General features: G+C 35.3%; 1 protein-coding gene across 1 annotated transcript in view; it reads right to left on the reverse strand.

The window, feature by feature from the left end:
• Rrp6 (exosome component Rrp6) overlaps nucleotides 1-19,614 on the reverse strand; it is an 84,873-nt gene that overhangs the window by 22,664 nt on the left and 42,595 nt on the right. Inside the window, exons 8-11 of the mRNA XM_069843286.1 lie at nucleotides 18,099-18,289; nucleotides 12,014-12,170; nucleotides 11,672-11,820; nucleotides 6,188-6,350 (exon numbers count right to left, since the gene is read on the reverse strand). Of these exons, the coding sequence (XP_069699387.1) occupies nucleotides 6,188-6,350; nucleotides 11,672-11,820; nucleotides 12,014-12,170; nucleotides 18,099-18,289 (660 nt within the window). The remainder of the gene's footprint in view (nucleotides 1-6,187; nucleotides 6,351-11,671; nucleotides 11,821-12,013; nucleotides 12,171-18,098; nucleotides 18,290-19,614) is intronic.

The raw sequence follows: 19,614 nt of genomic DNA on the forward strand, positions 1-19,614 counted from the left end.
AGTTTACATGATAGTTCCATAAAAAAATGGAGTCAAATTTAATACCTAATATCTTGGAGTTGGAATTTAATCGTAAATGTTATTTCTTTATGGATTAGGTGTGGTTTAAAGTCCTTTAACTTATAACATTATATAAAAATGCACTTTTAGTTTTTGCTATAAATATCTTTCTATTTCTGCGACCTCTCACAATATTACCTATTGCCTGTCATAAGTTTAAGTGACTACTTGTGGATTAACAATGTTGACCAAAAGTAACTTCATCTACAAAAATAATGGAATCTAATGATTCTTCAATGTCATTTTTTATATCGTGGAATGCAATGTTAAAAAGTGAAGAGCTAATCCTTGAGATATTCTGTTTTCCACTTCCTCCTCATTTAATTTGTCATCAATGATGTCGGTTTTAATTTTTCTTTGTTCTACAAAATTATAAAAATACTGTAATATTCTTCCATTTATTCCTAGTTTCATCTACTGAAGAATTATTGTTGTCTGTGCTATTTGAAGACTGCTTCAAAATCTATCATGACAGCATGTGTAACTTCACAGTCCTTAAAGTCTGTGGTAATTCTCTGAGTGAAGTATAAAAATACAGCCGCTGAACTACTTCTTTATCTAAATCTGAACTGTTTATTATTTAATAGTTTCAATGCTTCAAGCCTCCAGGTTACCTTATTATTGGCTATTTTCTCCAAGATTTCTCCAAACATAATGTTAGTGATATAAGTTGACAAATACTTACTTACGAATGGCCTTTAAGGAACCCAGAGATTCACTGCTGCCCACACATAAGTCCGTCATCAGTCCCTACCTTGAGAAACATTAATCCAGTCCCTAGCATCTATCTCACCTCCCTCAAATCCATTTTAATATTATCCTCCCAACTATGTCTCGGCCTCCTCAAAGGTCTTTTTCCCTTAGGTCTCCCAACTTCTGGATTCACCCATATGTGCTACATGTCCTGCCCATCTCAAACATCTGTATTTAATGTTCCTAATTTATATAAGCTGATAAATAGTAAGATTTTTTTGGCGTCTATTTGATTTCAAAAGGGTTATAATCATTGCTGACTTCCAACTTTCTGGAATATTTCCAGTTTCCCAGGTCCTATTGAATTGCTTAAGTAATGCTGTAAGCAGTTCATCTCAGGCATGGCTCATGAGGCTTTGTCATCTCCAGGTGCAGTCTAAGTTCCGACAAAGCTTTTTGTAGCTCATCTATATTAAAAGGATTATTGCTATTATCCTTGTGCTTCAAGAGGAACTGCATGTTACAAGTATCAATTTGTTTCACAGGAGTTAATTCATGGGCCATGGAATTTTGTTATCAGATATTCCTCAATAATATCAACTGAACAACATTGGTTTTCCAGAGTTCTTCATGATTACTTTATGTCTCTCATTTTCAAGATGTCCTATTGGTTTAAGAGTTTTCCTTTCTATTGTCTTGAATTTCTTCCATGCTGCAGATGCTGGGGTACTGCTATTTAATGTACTTACAAATTTCTGCCAAGCATTAATTTAAGCTAGTTTTATGGTTTTTCCTTCAAACAGCATTTGTCCAGTTGTATGACCTAATGCACTTCGTCCTGTTTCTTCTCCAATCCTTACGAACTTTTCTTCGTGTCTTCTTAATTTAGCAAGATCACAGCTCCACAATGCATTAAAGGATTTTGATGTGTATTCTTATTTGAGGTATGCTTAGTTCTTCGGAGGTTAATAATATAATCTATTACTTGTTTCTTATTCACCTTTTAGCTTAGTTTTATGGCTTGTTTTATTTCTCTTTAACAGAGTGGCCAATTTGCATCTTTGATTTTATACTTATTTTAAATTTCTTGCTGTCGTCATTGTGTGCACAGATCTCTAGTTTTAGAGTTATATATACTGAGAAATGATCACTTTCTAAATCACTATCCACATGTCAGTCTGATGTCTGATGGCAGATACTAAGTGACACTATTGTAAGGTTGAGTGTGCTCAGTCCTCCATTTTTGTTACCTTGAAAGGTGGAAATTTCATTCTGATTTGGTAATATTAGGTTACTTTCTTGAATCCATTTGAACAATACTGAACCATTTCTATTTTCGAACCCATCACTACAACTGTAGTGCCTACTATTTACAATAAATATCCCATGATGATAAAATGATTATGTTGTGGGATGAGTTCATCTAATTTCTATTGGGTAATCATTTGTTCAATTATGTAAATATTCACTACCCATATCAATAAACTTCTATTTTTATTGATATTAATCTCATATGTAGTTGCTTCCAATTTGTAGCTTTGATTTATTGTATCAGTTCTGTCACAAGAGTATTTATATGAACAAAGCTTGAAATTCGAGTACTCTAGTCTCAAAGGAACTTCAGCATAAAAATAGACTGACCGTAACAAGCCAGCTCTACCCATTTTATTTCCTGATGCAAATGTTATTGTAACATGTTTATAAGACTTATATGTATATTTCTCAACTGACGACCTCATGAAACAAAGGCAACATAACATTCGTACTTGTATAAGAAATAATTTTAATAAATCTCGAAAGCAAAAGAACGTCATTGATTATTTTTCATCGAAAGATAGGAAGTGACATTTTTATGATCTGTGTAATTGTATTACATTTTTACAAACAGCAGAAATTGTAAATACTTTGTAATTTTATATTTGCCTTTCGTATCATTAAAAGTGATAACTGGATGTGTTAAATGTCTGGATAATTGCATCTTAAAACATAATACTTTATGCCTAATAAATAATAGGGTTTGTTGTGTAGTAAAAAGCAAAAATCGTATATCTGTGTTTTTAGTTAACCATGTGAATTTGTCTGGTGATTATTCCACAAAATCGAGAATTTTACTGTATTTTATGTATATGTTCTAAATATTAATCTTCATCCAGTCTGGATGATCTATCTTTAAATATCTTATTACTGAAATTGGTATACAAAAGGACTCCCTCAAAAGCAAACAACTGCTGATGTTCATTTCACACTCAGTACTCTCCACTCAAAAGAATAAACTGATAATTATTTAGATCAGAACGGTTGCTATCCAAGGGCATTACCAGAAAGAATCAACTTCACCCCTCATTTTCTTCCAATCCTCCAAATTTCTCTACAACTTCAATGTTGGAATATAATATCCTCCATGTTTGTACAACTATGTTCTCACTTTTAATAAAATCCTATGAATTGTTTAATATGAAAATGAACGCTTTTATGTTCTTTCCAGAACTGAACCAATGGAACTTCGTCCACAAGTGAGTTGACAATTCCCTTCTGTAAAGCCTCTTCATTGTCACTATGACACCTTGATTCACTGATTGGAGTAATGACGTCAGATTTGGTAGAAAATATTAAACGGAAATAGTCCCACCAGTTGTAAATAATACATTGTCAAGAGTGTGGGATAGTGCATTATCTGTGAACAGTATACTTTCTAACTTGCACACTTTCAGAAGATAAGAATTTCGTAACACATATGACAAACTGCCAGGCTTGAATATATCATGAGTTATGTGCAGAAAAAAAAAATAATAATAATAATTGCAATGTTAGTCGATTGGCTAGAGCATCAGCTTTCCACACTGGTACCCTGGGTTCCAATCTGGTGGATCCAAGTGAAATTTATGGTGGACAAAGATGATGCTTCACCTCACATAGTGCACAGAAGGTAATTCCAATGGCGGGAAAAAGAACTAAAGAACTACAGCTTCAACTTATCGCTCATAGATGGGGATGGGGATGTTTGGACAAATGACTTAGTCAAGTACCCGTCACTGAATAAAAAAAATATTGTGACAGTCGGGAGTCAATCGAGTCCCACAGAGGTCGGGGGTGCACGAGGAAAATGAGTGACGCAGCCACCTTCTTCGCTGCGGCCACTCGGATCTGGAGGGGACAGATGTAAGAGGGGGGCACGAGGTGGAGGCGCGGACGTGACGAAGGGTGAGGAGGGAGTAAAGCAGCTGGTGACTGAGGGGAGAAATCCAGAGAAGTCTGGATAGGCGTTATCTTCTAGGTATCTGTCGACTGATCGCGAACTCTCCAGAAACTATGGTTTAGTTATAAATACAACACGTGAGTGAACTTGAGCAGTCGTTGTTGTAATCGTTGGACAGCAAGCCAGCCAGTCTTGTGTAGCAGTGAAGCCAGCTTCGAGACCGGAGTTCGACTTGAGTGTGTCCGCAGCGGTGTGAGCATCCGAAGCCCTGAGTTCGAGTGCAGTGGACCGCAATTGGGGGACCTGAGTTCGAAGTCCAGTGGACTGTCTCTGAAGGTCTGGGGTTCGAGATACTGTGAACTCGAGTGACTGAGCTAGAAGAATTAGCCAAGGCAAACGAACTGTGAACTGAGAACTGACAGTTCTGATTTGTAAATAGTGCTCTGTGAAATTAGTTAAGATTAACAATTCATTGTTGTTCTCAAAAATTCAAGTAAATTGTCATTGTCGTCTGTGGAGTGCAATAACGAATACTGTGTCACTGTGTGGAGTGGAAATCCCATTGTTGACGGGAGTAGAATTAAATTGTAGAAAGTGATTATTATTGTCGTAACAATAAAGTTACATTCTTATTTTGTATAAAAGTTACAATATAATAATAATAATAATAATAATAATAATAATAATAATAATAATAATAATAATCATCATCATCATCATCATCATCGGCAAGGGACTGTTCCTTTAAATGAACGCAGACATTTGTTTTACCTATAACCAAACGTTCTGGCTCATGCTTTCCAGTAAGATTTGCATAATATAACACAAATTATTAACCTCCTCTTACTTGATTCGTTTCTGGGGCTGATTTGTCTGGTACTGTGGTCAATCTTTCTGTTGGAAGACATTTTCAATAAATGTCTTACTTCATCGGCATTGTACACTTGACTTCACACAAAAACTATGATTCTCTATAGTATATTGAAGCTCATTTTAAAACACTTTATAGCACCAACATCAATGGTTAAGTTTTTGCCTTCAATATTTCATTTGTGGATGTCACAGTGATCTTTAAGTTGCAACCAGCTGATAGATGCAAAAAATAATGTAATAGTTTCAAGTTTCTCATGAAACATTTGTGCTTGTTTTGTTCACTTAGTCTCACTTACTGGAACTTTACCGCATTTCTGCTGGAACTACTTAACCCTCCACAAGCTGACTTGATATATACACACTATAAGCTAAGTGGATATAGGGTACAAAATGCATCCTACCCAGCTTGCTGAAAGTTAAATGAAGCATCCAGAGTCTTAAAAGTAGATTACTTTATAGCTTTCCTTTCCTACAGACTACCGAGATTCTTCGAACTCGAGCAAACTGAAACATACTGCCTTTTTTTAATCATATCCTATATTTTCGTGTTATAAACTCCAACTTCATTTGTCAATTAACCAATCACCACACATTGCATCTTTCTATAATTTTCACTTTAGTTTTGTTTCCAAAGTATTACATTTCCCTGTAGCTGACTTCAAATACAAGCTAACATGAACTTACACTACAACATAAAAATGTGGGGTGAGGCATGCGTGATGTTTTTCACTGTATGAATTTCTGTGTTATGTAATATTTCCGCATATAATAGCTTCATGCTTCTGCTTATGCTCTGTCCCTTTTTGTGCATACAGAATTCTGAATATATGTACACATGTCCAAATAAAGAACAGCTGATTTGAATTCCAATTAATGGAGAGATGGTAATAGAGGTTTTACTTTTTTTTTTTTTTTTTTTAAATCAATTTGCTAATTTCTTGATTTAGTTAATGTCTTATGCAATAATTAATAATTTCTACCTCTTAACGAGATACAAAGAGATTCAAGAATCAAGATAAAGTGAAACTAATGACTTTTACTATACAAAGCATTAGGCACATAGGTTAACGTCATTATAGATAATTAGAGAAAAATGTTTCTTTCTCTCTCTCTGTCTAAAAAGAAAGTTATTTGAATAGGTACTCTAAATTAAAAAAATACAACGTAAGTAATACTGAAAACTACCCACATGTTTTAAAATACTTTACTCACATATTTTCTATAGCTTTATATACAATACTCACACTGTTTTTGACATATGCATAAGATGTCATGGATATATTTCGACAAATATGCTTTAATGCATTATTGCAAGTTACAATTTTGTATGCTATGACAGGTCTGTAAATGGAATGGTAGCCTCACCTTGATCAATGGTTGATCTCGAGCTTGTAAAACCAAATGGTGGAGAGCAAGTAAGTTCTGTCGAACAAGAGGGGGGATAGGATTGCAGCATGCCAGTATGCCTTGCATCTCTCGAGGCAGAGTCTCTGCAATCTGCAGCATCATGTGGTTTGGCAACACATATCTGTGATAAACAAATACCTAGATTGTATTACGGAAGAATGGGTTAGAGACATGCACATTAACATCACAATAATTTTTTTAGATGAATAATCACTGGTTTTTCATAAGGAGATCATAAACATAGCCAAGCTATCTGAAAGGAGTTGCATCTAAACTGTTTAAATTCCAAAAATGAAGAAGAATGCATCCAAACTGATAAGACCTATATACATATCTTTGTATATGTGCATGCATATGCGTGGTGTGTATGAGTGTATTCAATTATACACCTACAAGAAAGAAAATATGTCGTCCAAGAAAAAGATAGAATGATAGTCTTAAAAATATTATTTATCGTTTCCACAATTGGATTGGAGTTTGCTGTAATCTGTGTTGCTAATAACATTACTGAAAATGAACCCATAGCAGCGAATATATATTTAATTATTAATGTCTGAAAAAGTTATGTTTGAAGTTATAACGATAATTCAATTTAAAGATAATACAAGGAGCAGAAGACTAACAATATATATAGCCTACCGGTACGAGTATGTATGTATGTATTATGTATGTATGCATGCATGCATGCATGTATGTATGTATGTATGTATGTATGTATGTATGTATGTATGTATGTATGTATGTATGTATGTATGTATGTATGTATGTATGTATGTATGTATGTATGTATGTATGTATGTATGTATGTATGTATGTATGTATATAGCAAAAAAAATTAAGTAAACAAAGTACACTATCTAATATTGCGTACAATATGAATACATTTATACTTCAACTTATATTTGGACTTCCGGATCTTACAGACATAGAGACAAAATTCAAAATTCTCCTCTTAAAGCTCTAACTCAACTACATGAATGGAATACATCAAATTTTATGACACTCAATTTAAGCAAAAGTAACTACCAAATATTTTCACTTGGTAAAAAAGAAAGAGAATTCAATATCCAATATAATAGGACTTACGAATCCAAATATCTTGGAGTTATTTTCGATAGTAAGTTAACATGGAGCAACCATTTGAAATACATTTCTGAAAAAGCTCGTAAAAGATTCTCCCTTCTAAGAAGACTAGCAGGAAAGAAATGGGGATGCTCTAGGAATACTTTGAACATTGCATACAAAATGTTTATACCACCAGTGCTGATATACTGCGCAGAAATTTTAATTAATTCACCTTTCATAAACGACGTAGAATATGTTCAAAACCAAGCTCTTAGACTCATTACTGGTGGAATCAAAACAACTCCAATAGATTCTATGAGATTCCTCACTAATATTAACAGCATCAAAATGACAATAGAAGAAAAAGCACTGATTCAATATGAAACACTTATCAGATTACCAGGAAATAATTGGCATTCATAGTCCTCTCTGTAGATTTAAAATTCAAAAAAGTTTCATATCCATTGTTCAAGAATTAAAACAGAAAATCAATATCCCGAATTTAAAAGAAAACTTACAAATTAAACCAAACCCTTTAAATCTATTAAATATAGAATATAATCTAAATTTAACAGAAGAAATACTGAAATCTGAAGTAAACACTGAAATACTAAAACAATTGTCTTTAGAGACAATTAATATTAGGTACCCTCCACAAAACTGGCTTCATTTATACACCGACGGATCCTTGATCTCCAGAGAACAAGGTGCAAGTGCAGGTGTTACGTGCTGTCTCTTCTCACTTTATAGATCTCTTGGATATAGAACAAGTTTTGATGGAGAAATCGTTGCAATAAGTGAAAGTCTCAGGAATCTTCTATGTCACATCAATAAATTTAAGAATGCAGTTATATTGTCAGACTCCAAAGCAGCTATTCTATCAATAGTCTCTAAACACACACCTTCATCTGAAACAGCAGAAATAACTAAAATGCTCTCTCAATTAATATCACTCAATAAAAGAATTGTATTCCAATGGATACCATCCCATTGTGGAATCCTGGGAAACGAGAATGCGGATGCTTTAGCAAAGAAGGGGAGCATTGCTACTTACAGACCTGTTACTAAATCTACGTATTACTCTGTGAAGAGATTTATTAAATCTACATACTTAGACTTCAACAAACAAAATTTGATAACACAATCATAAGGGAAAAAATGGAACTCTCTGCATCATAATCCACAGTTAATTCCCGATTTACCACGAAAATCATCTGTAGCTGCATTTAGATTGGCAACAGGCCATGATTGTTTGGCCAAACACCTGCATAGAATTGGAATATATCAGTCCCCTAACTGCCCATTGTGCAACTCAAACCAAGAAATGGATTCAGAACACCTCAAAATCTGTGCTTCAGTGGCTGACCATGATAATATCTTTGAAAAATATTGGAGTGCAAGAGGTCAAATGACTTTATTGTCAAATGCCTGGCATTAGAAAACAACAACAATAACAACAACAACTTATATTATTTTGTTTTATGATTTCAGTAATAGCAATGGAGTATGATAATAGTGTGCAGCTTTCAAGAACTTCATTTCCCAGAGAATCTTTTCACTAATCACATATGCAAGTAAGATGGTAAAGGGAAAACAGGGACATAATGGAAGAAGAAGAGAAAGCTCGCACACACAGAGAACGTTTTTCTACATTTCTATATTAGAAAAGCAGGTAAATATTAGCAATGATTGCAACATCATCATTATCATTGTTGTTATTATTGTTATTATTATTATTATTATTATTATTATTATTATTATTATTATTATTATTATTATGCAGAAGAGAAATCACGAATTCAAAGAGCGATTATTATTCACTTGATGATCATCCAGCAAACAAAAAGGTACATGAGAATTCTGCACTTAAGGTATAGGCTACATATGTATACAGTACGGTACTACAGAGAAGCCTCTATCTTCTATAAAGTTCTCTACTCTATGCTACTGCGAGTGTTAAAAATACATAGATACCGAGTTAGAGAACTTACTACAATGTTTGATATATTCCAGTAAAAGTATATTAATGAAACCAAACAGAAAGCTTTATGATTTCCAGAACTAAAAATTATCGCAAGTATATTACGAATGATATGGACATCTATGATGACAAATACAGACTGTGACATTCAGAAACGGGACTTCAAAGTCATATAATTCTAGTTATTTACCTGTTTAAAAAAATGCAAATCAGCAGTATCATTACATCTTTAAATAAAGAACAGGCATTATGAATACACTACTCTTCTTTGTATTTATCCTAAGCTAAACCAAGATAACCTAATCTTTTGCACAAGGGATAACTATTCCCTCACCAAATCCTCTAATCCTATCAATGAACTCTAGGCTGTCACAATTCTTAACCATAAAGTTCTAGTATCTTTGCTAACAATATCATTTGGTCATAATAGAAAGCACCAGTAATTATCAAATGATTGTGGCAGAACAGCAAGGACAATATGTGCATAATTGTGCTATGTGCTTGCAGGTGAGTGTATCCAATAAGAGCTCACATTGTTATATGAATTTTGAACTTTACCCTTTAAAGATTGGAATAGCATTATCATAGAATAACTTCTTAAATAATTAAATTTATATAGTGAACGGTTTTAGTTTCATCTATTACACTTATGTAGAGGCGGTCGGGTAGCTCAGTTTGTAGAGCAGCTGCCTACAGACTGGAAGGTCTGGAGTTCGATCCTGGGTGGTGAAGGCATTTTCTCGTTGTCAAACATCCAGAATGGCCAAAAGGTTCACTCAGCTTCCTATCAAATTGAGTACTGTGTCATTCCCAGGGGTAAAAGACAGTCAGAGTGTAGTGCCTACGATTCCATCTCATTCTAGTGTCAAGGTCATGGAAAACATGGGGCTCTACCTCCATGCTCCCCAAGTGCTTTCATGACATGTGAAGGGAATTCCTAAAGTGGCGAATCTATTTGAAATTTCGATCTGATAATGTTGCTTAGTTTCCTCGTTTTTTCATTTCGGAATATTGAATTTCCTAACATTAACTTGTTCTCTACTCGCTTGGCTACTGATAGTCCTTCTCTTAATTCTCCAATTACCAAATAATGGTCAGAATCACAGTATGCCCATCTGAAGGATCGAATGTCTATTATACTAGTAAGTCTTCGTTTATCTATCAAGATGTGATCTATTTGATTGTGTGTCAATCCATCTGGAGAAGTTCTACCTTTACCTTTGTACTTATGTAGACGTAAAACAATGACTCACTAATTAATGTTCTAATTAAATCTGTCGTACATATTTACGTTTTATGATTTTTCTATTTCATATTTTTGTTATGTTCATCTGGAAAAGTTAATATAATCCACATTACAGCAAATAGTAGTAAACCAATTTCAAATGCCTATGTCGCCACAACTTGGAAACATATAAAGGCCTATAAATAAGAAACACTATGTAAAACAATACATTAAGTACTGTAATAAACCCACTATCTTTATTTACATCCATTTTCTTAACTGAACTTGATTATCATGCTTCAGATTTGTCTGTGTCCCTGTAACATTATACACCACCAGATGTAAATACGTAGACTTAATAATCTAGCTCACTACTTCATTGTTATCCAAGAGCTGAAATGGCGCTGCTGAAAGTTGTTATACTATTAAATCATGATATTAAAGATATTTAGACGCCAAACATTTTATAGGCTCTAACAATGCAATTAATTCTCATGATTTCAGTTTATGAATTACAACTGACCTTGAGACTTTCACTACAACTGACCTGCATTATTATACAGATAAAAAAATCAATGTTTCATCTGCAGTATGTAGCAACAATACATTCAAATTATGAACTTAATATAACGAAGTTACTGAAACACAACTGCAGGAAGACATTCCTAAATAAACAACAAATAACTTAAAATCAGCAACAAATCATTTAAATTCACAAGACTTTGTGCATGTAATAATTATACTTTCTATATCTGCTCCGACCAAGTTCGTTGGTTACTACTAATTGCACCAAAAAGACTGCTGCTTCGGTGGATAATTTGTACCATATGCGGTGTATATAATAATTTTGCATTTTCTTACTAATTGGGAGAAATTCAATGGATTTTTACACACCACTGGTGAATGACTGTATAAGTGAAACAGACATTGAATTCCTGTTGCTGTAACCTGATGGTTGTTAAACAACAGTAGTCTTTCAGTTTTCTTTACACACAGTTCTTTAATAAGTAATTTGCCATGTATATTACCTACTATATTTTCCTAGTTAGTTATGTGCTGTTTATTCATACAGTTCATAATAACAGTAACTCTTGCAGAAATAATTCAGGATTTAATCTACCCTTAAAAATATAAATAATAAATAACGAAAAATCAATTCAACACAACTTACCCTATACTCTCATCTTCCTGTCGCGCTATTTTATCACGCCATCGGTACAATTCTCGCAAAGCAAAGAGTTGGCGATTGTCAAACAACTTCTTGTTTCGTCGATACAGAAGCATGTGACTGTCTTCTCGAAGGGCTGGCTTCTCATATCTCTGTATAAAAATAAATGTATTAGGAAGATGGCGACATCACTCAAAGAACGACAATAGAGAGAGTAGGGGAGGGACAGAAACAGAAAATATGTTCTATATGGAGAAGACAAATATTTTGTCAATGTGGGTGCTAACATAATCTAGTTGTCATTCAACTTTGTGGGATGTTTTGAAAATATGTGTTATCACTCACCGTCTTACAAATTTCAGTACTTTGTCTGAAGACTGACTGCAGGAGATTGTCTTTTCCATTAGCTGCATCCAACAATGCATTGTTCATCATATCATAGATGTAAAGCAAGTAGTGAGTATCTTGTCGGGCATACATCACCAACTCTTCAGGCAGAGGTCTGTATTAAAATCAAGTTGTACTTAACATTTCAGACTAAATCTACATACTTAGACTTCAACAAACAAAATTTAATAACACAATCCCAAGGGAAAAAATGGAACTCTCTGCATCACAATCCACAGTTAATTCCCGATTTACCACGAAAATCGTCTGTAGCTGCATTTAGATTGGCAACAGGCCATGATTGTTTGGCCAAACACCTGCATAGAATTGGAATATATCAGTCCCCTAACTGTCCATTGTGCAACTCAAACCAAGAAATGTATTCGGAACATCTCAAAATCTGTGCTTCAGTGGCTGGTCATGATAATATCTTTGAAAAATATTGGAGTGCAAGAGGTCAAATGACTTCATTGTCAAATGCCTGGCATTAGAAAACAACAACAACATTTCAGACTAATGACAAAGTACATCAATGCCATTAAAAACATAGAAAGTACCAAAAGATTAAACTTCAGTGCAGAAATAGAACTGAACTGAACAGTATGTCTCAAAAATAAGTTACAAGTTCAGTGATTATTTTAACAACAACAACAACAACGATGATGATGATGATGATGATAATAATAATAGTAATAATAATAATAATAATAATAATAATAATAATAATGTCGTTACTAATACTATAACATATTATATAATACGCCTTCAGGCATAAATAGTGATAACTAGACATCGGATCTTTAGGTTTTTACCTATAGTTTTCCTTAATAGCCTATCAGCCCTATCACTAACTGCTATTATACACTAATGTAGTGGTCATCAGCACTCGCTGAAATGGGTAAAGGGTATTCGATGCAACATCATATGCCCCATCGTGCAGCAGGCAGACAGGAGAGAACATACCTGCCAGCAGCCATGGATGCACCATAGTGCAGTCTCTTATCCGCAGGTAAGAGACACTAGCCCAAGGGTGCACTGTGCTGATGACTGCTGCACTAATGTTTGTGGAAATTGCAGCACCAAAAAAGATACATGTGACTGAAATGAAATTGATACCACAGATTAGGTACTTGACAATACACAAATGATTAGAATTACAGAACTGTACCTGATATGTGACCATGAGATTTCAGTATGGTGTGAAGCCTCCATGTGATGCAATCAGAGCCTTTAAGTGTCGTGACATGGAAGCAAAGAGGGCCAGGATATGTTCCTGGGGAATCTCCCTCCATGCAGTTTGTATGCGAGTCCACAAAGCATCAAGAATGGGTGCTGGAGGACCATGACGAACAAGATGCCGACTAACCATATCCCAGACATGTTCGATGGGCAACATGTCTAGCAAATGTGCATGTCAGGAAAGCAGTGATATCTGTCGTTCTTCAAAGAAGGCTTGCACAATCCTTGCCACATGTGGCCGGGCATTGTCCTGCCGAAATATGGCATGTGGAGTTGTCTGAAGGAGAGCTCTAAAACCTCCCTAATGTAGCAGTCGCTGTTCAGATTGCCCTGAATACATAGGGGGCGAGATCGCATATTGTATCCAATGGCGCCCCAAACCATCACACTAGGCGTTTGTCCACTACACCGCTCAGCAATGCAGGCTCTCAGATTGCATTCACCACAGTAGTATCTAACACGTATGCGGGCATCATTGTAGGACAAGTTGCAGCGGGACTCATCCGAAAACACTACATTTTGCCACTCAGCACACCAGTGATGGCAGTCACTTGCCCATTGCAGTCTGAGGCATTAGTGGTTTCTGAACAATGGAAGCCGATGCAACGGCATGTAACCCACTAGTCCAGCACTCAAAAGACGACGACGACGAACTGTTGACGCACACAGGTCCACACACGCTGCAGTACTCCAACGTCGACTCAACACTGTGGATGAAGCTGTTCAGTCTGTCATGGCCATGTGGACAAGATGGCGGTCATCCCATGCTGTTGTCACATTACGTGGTCCAGTATCCACTCGTCTCTGCATACGACCCTCTTCTATCCCTGGTTCCATACAAGCATCACTGTCATAGCAGCATCCCCTGTACGAGCTGAAATGTCACAGTATGTCAACCCTCCTTCCTGGAGACCATTCTGCTCTGTTCGAACTCACTCACATGCTGATATTGCGCCCTTCCATGTCAACGAGGACTAGCTAGGCAATACCAGCACGTGAGTTCCCCCCACCCAAAAACAAGCAGTAAGAATTCAAAATAGTCGACCTGGTTGGCGAGTTGGTATAGTGCTAGCCTTCTATGCCCAACGTTGCGGGTTCGATCCCGGGCCAGGTCGATGGCATTTAAGTGTGCTTAAATGCGACAGGCTCATGTCAGTAGATTTACTGGCATGTAAAAGAACTCCTGCAGGACAAAATTCCGGTACATCCGGTGATGCTGATATAACTTCTGCAGTTGCGAGTGTTGTTAAATAAAACATATCACTATCAATTCAAAATAATAAAAATATTAATCCTGGAAGACGGAATTGGTGAGGAACAGACACAGTCACAGCATAACAATAAATTATATTGCAGTAGTCGTGTAAACAGGTGCGGCAGTCTTTGTAGGCAGAAAAGTATTGGTCCTTTTATTTATGGCAGCAGTGGCAGCCAGATCAAAAGACCTTGTCAACAATAGTTATCCACGTAAAATCCATTGTGAAAAGTTTAAAACTTCTTTCTTCACACATTTCCTAAACAGTTGTAGTTAGGCAGTCTAGGGAAGTGCTTCATAATTTTGGCATTGTGCTTCTGTGCTTGTGCTACAAAATGCCGAAACTGAAAACTTCCGAAAGTGTATTAATAAGACAATGGATTACAGATTTCCAGTGTTTTACAACAGATGGGAAAGTGGTTTTGTGCCAGGCCTGCAATAAATGTTTATTATAAAAGTAACTTTTTTCTTATCCATGTATGAATATGGATCTGATTTTTTATTTCACAAAAATATTTGGCCCATGTTTATATAGGTCTACACGTTTATATTCAATATTTATATTCAATAAGATACCGTGGCAATATTTATTGACTTTCAATTAGCATATGACTCTGTTTGGAGAAATAAATTATTACTAGAACTCCAGAAATTAGGTATCACCAGCAATATGTTCAGATGGATATCAGAATTCCTTAGTCAAAGATTCATTGCAACTAAATTCAATAACTCACTTTCTAGTTACAGACAAACATATCGAGATCTACCCCAGGGTGCTGTCCTCAGCACTATTTTATTCAATATTTATATACTGTAAATGACTTACCCTCCCTATTAGAGGACTCAAACATGAAAACAGCACTATTTGCAGATGATATAGTTTTGTGGACTTCCAGATCTTACAGTCATAGAGACAAAATTCAAAATTCTGCTCTTAAAGGTCTAAATCAACTACATGAATGGAATACATCAAATTTGATGGCACTCAATTTAAGCAAAAGTAACTACCAAATATTTTCACTTGGTAAAAAAGAAAGAGAATTCAATATCCAATACAATGACCAACACCTTCCTAGGACTTATGAATCCAAATATCTTGGAGTTATTTTCGACGTAAGTTAACATGGAGCAACCATTTGAAATATATTTCTGAAAAAGCTCGTAAAAGATTCTCCCTTCCGAAAAGACTAGCAGGAAAGAAATAGGGATGCTCTAGATATACTTTGAACACTACATACAAAATGTTTATACAGTCAGTGCTGACGTACTGTGGAGAAATTTTAATTAATTCACCTTTCGTAAATGAAATAGAACGTGCTCAAAACCAAGCTCTCAGGCTCATTACTGGTGGAATCAAAACAACTCCAATAGATTCTATGAGATTCCTCACTAATATTAACAGCATCAAAATGACAATAGAAGAAAAAGTACTGATTCAATATGAAGAACTTATTAGATTACCAGGAAACAATTGGCATTTATACAGTCCTCTCTGTAGACTGAAAACTCAAAAAAGTTTCATATCCATGGTTCAAGTATTAAAACAGAAAATCAACATCCCGAATTTAATAGAAAACTTACAAATTAAACCAAACCATTTAACTCTATAAATTTAACAGAAGAAATACTGAAATTAGAAGTAACACTGAAATAATGAAACAATTGTCTTTAGAGACAATTAATATTAGGTACCCTCCACAAAACTGACTTCATTTATACACTGACGGATCCTTGATCTCCAGGGAACAAGGTGCAAGTGCAGGTGTTATGTGCTGTCTCTTCTCACTTTATAGATCTCTTGGATATGGAACAACAAGTTTTGATGGAGAAATCATTGCAATAAGTGAAAGTCTTAGGAATCTTCTATGCCACATCAGTAAATTAAAAAATGCAGTTATATTGTTAGACTTCAAAGCAGCTATTCTGTCTCTAGACACAGACCTTCATCTCAAACAGCAGAAATAACTAAAATGCTCTCTCTATTAACAACACTCAATAAAAGAATTGTATTCCAATGGATACCATCCCATTGTGGAATCCTGGGAAACGAGAATGCGGATGCTTTAGCAAAGAAGGGCAGCACTGCTACTTACAGACCTGTTACTAAATCTACGTATTGCTTTATGAAAAGATTTATTAAATCTACATACTTAGATTTCAACAAACAAAATTTGATAAGGGAAAAAATGGAACTCTCTGCTTCATAATCCACAGTTAATTCCCGATTTACCACGAAAATCGTCTGTAGCAGCATTTAGATTGGCAACAGGCCATAACTGTTTGGCCAAGCATCTGCATAGAACTGGAATATATCAATCCCCTAACTGCCCATTGTGCAATTCAAATCAAGAAATGGATTCGGAACATCCCAAAATCTGTGCTTCAGTGGCTGACCATGACAATATCTTTGAAAAATATTGGATTGCAAGAGGTCAAATGACAACAACAACATATTCAATACATGGAAATACAAACGTAGATCAGAACATAAGGACAGTTTTCGGTAACATGGTACCCCTACACTACATGGTACTAACTTAAATGCACATTACAAGTTTCAGCCATCAGTGAAATAACATTCTAAAACTGTAATCTGTTTCAATTTCGTAATGTTAAATTTATTTCAATTCCAGCAATTTATTGTCTTTAAAGCCTATATTTCTCAAGTATTACCAATACTGTCATTTCTCTATTTTTTAAATAGGTTTTTTTTTTTTACTTATATCCCTTATGATATATTTTCATAAAGTTATTGTACCTATTTTAAAACAATAAGAACCTATTTTACATATTATGTTTCCAACCTATATAGGCACCTAAAACTTAATTTTTTTAGGGCCTAAAGATCCGATGTCTAGTGATAACCTTCATAATTGAGAGTTACAATTTTCTGTCTGTAAACTGCCTGTAAGAGCAGACTTGCTGAAGATATATCACTGTTTGTGGCCGAGGATTAATTCACAGTTGATACTTCTCTTTAAACATCTCTTTAAACCAGACAATGTATTTTCGGTTCCAATACTGAATGTTAGTTGCAGGGAGGTCACTGAACTCACTGCTATGCTCTCTCTGCACGCAAGGGACGTGATGTAGTGTCGCTGTGTAGGGACCGAAAATCCACTGCCTGCTTATAACACAAAAATATAGGTTTAAATATAGGTTTTAAAATGTGTCGTGACAATTCAATTACATGGAGGTCTAGTGTATGTGAAGGAAACCACTACCTGAAAGCTGTATGATGATAATAAATATGAAATGTGAATAGTGTGATTACAAGAAAGTTTGTTTTTTCATCACTGTAAAAAGGAAGATATTATTGTAGCTTACTTCTCATAAGTTTGTTTGGTGACATAGCAGCTTCCTCCATTCTATTACGTTATGCCAAAACACCCACACAATCTGTGCATAGTGTATGATCTATGATAATCATCATCATTACTCTGACTTACAAATGCCTCAATTTCAGAATAGAAATGTTCAGGTCGAGGCTTAGTAAAATATCTGAAGATACTATTAAAAACTAACAACATATATTCAAGTAGTAGGTACCTAATTCTCCAATCGGCAAGCTGAAAGTGCTTATTTGCGTAAACGTTGCAATAGTGCTTCAGCAGATATGCCAGGGACAGCTGTGCGAAGTTGAGAGCTTTGGCAGCTTGGTGTGTGTCGAACATGTTCACGACATAGAGACACAAGTCTCTCTGCAGCCATTCCACATCACAGTCTGCCCCATGGAACACCTGAATATCAAGAAGTGTCACTTTAAAATCAATTTTATGTTATGTTACTATATTAAAGTTACAGTTTAGTCTAATGATCATTTTCCAACAAGATAAAAATATGAATTCCACAGATTCTGCGAGATGAGTATCCAAGTACTTAAGTTTCCACTACTAATTTCGCACCATCTTTTAAACAGCTAACTGTATTAATTGTTTAAAATTAAAGTGAACTTAAGTGACAAGAACTTACTGTTGGAAGAGTTAAATACGACAATTATAAATGAAGTAAAAATGGAAAGGAAACCTAAACAAAATGTCAAATAGTAGAATATCCTAAGCAGTATGGGCCTATAATCTTCAAGGGAAAAAGAATTCAGGAACACTTAAGAAAATATGTTCTCAGTAGTTTGAAGTTGAAGCCACAATGGACTGAAACCCAAATGGTGGTGGTGGTGGTGGTGGTGGTGGTGGTGGTGGTGGTGGTGGTGGTGGTGGTGGTGGTGGTGGTGGTGGTGGTGGTGGTGGTGGTGGTGATGATGATGATGATGATGAGGAAGAAGAAGAAGAAGAAGACGAAGAAGAAGAAGAATAAGAAGAAGAAGAGATGATGATGATGATTAAAGTGCGGCCAGTCAGAGTTGATCTGGTATTTGCTGAGAAGGTGATTTTGCTTTTTTCACCTTTCAGTGTGAGCTTGTTTTTCGAAAATAGGAGTTACTGGTTGACACAGCGAACATGCATATCAGCAACTAGTGGAATCGTACCATGTGACGTCATATGTCTTGACATACAACTCACTGCTACCCAAGGTTATCAACACTGGAGAAAGGTCGCTAAATGTAATAGATTTAGATCAGTGAAGCAATTTTTGACGTGGAGGATTGTTGCAACTAACTAAATGTACTTTTAATGAAAGAACACCGTACACAGAAATATCTTCTTCATTGCTGCTTGCTTTCAGACTGACTGACTGACTGATGGCAATGTGTAAAGTTTAGCGATGTTCTATATATGACCGTTGGTACAGCTAGCTATTGTGGCGAACTTCACATAATCAAGCAACAGCAGCACCTCAATCCGATTTACATGTTCACTGTGTCGACCAGTATTATTTACGAAGTTTCATATACTGTTTTGAAATAAATTATTTGTTTATTGTTTATTTATAATCTCCTTCTGAAATAAGTCTTTAGCAAATGCACGGAATTGTAGTTAACTTTCCTTTATTTATATAAATAACACAATACAGTGGGATGTCGATAATTCGAACGTCAATCATCCGATACGTCAAATATCCGAACTCGTATTTCCTATGAATAATTTTTTTTTAATTAGGTATACTG

This window comes from Periplaneta americana, chromosome 13, assembly GCF_040183065.1.
Source record: "Periplaneta americana isolate PAMFEO1 chromosome 13, P.americana_PAMFEO1_priV1, whole genome shotgun sequence".
NCBI lineage: Eukaryota > Metazoa > Arthropoda > Insecta > Blattodea > Blattidae > Periplaneta > Periplaneta americana.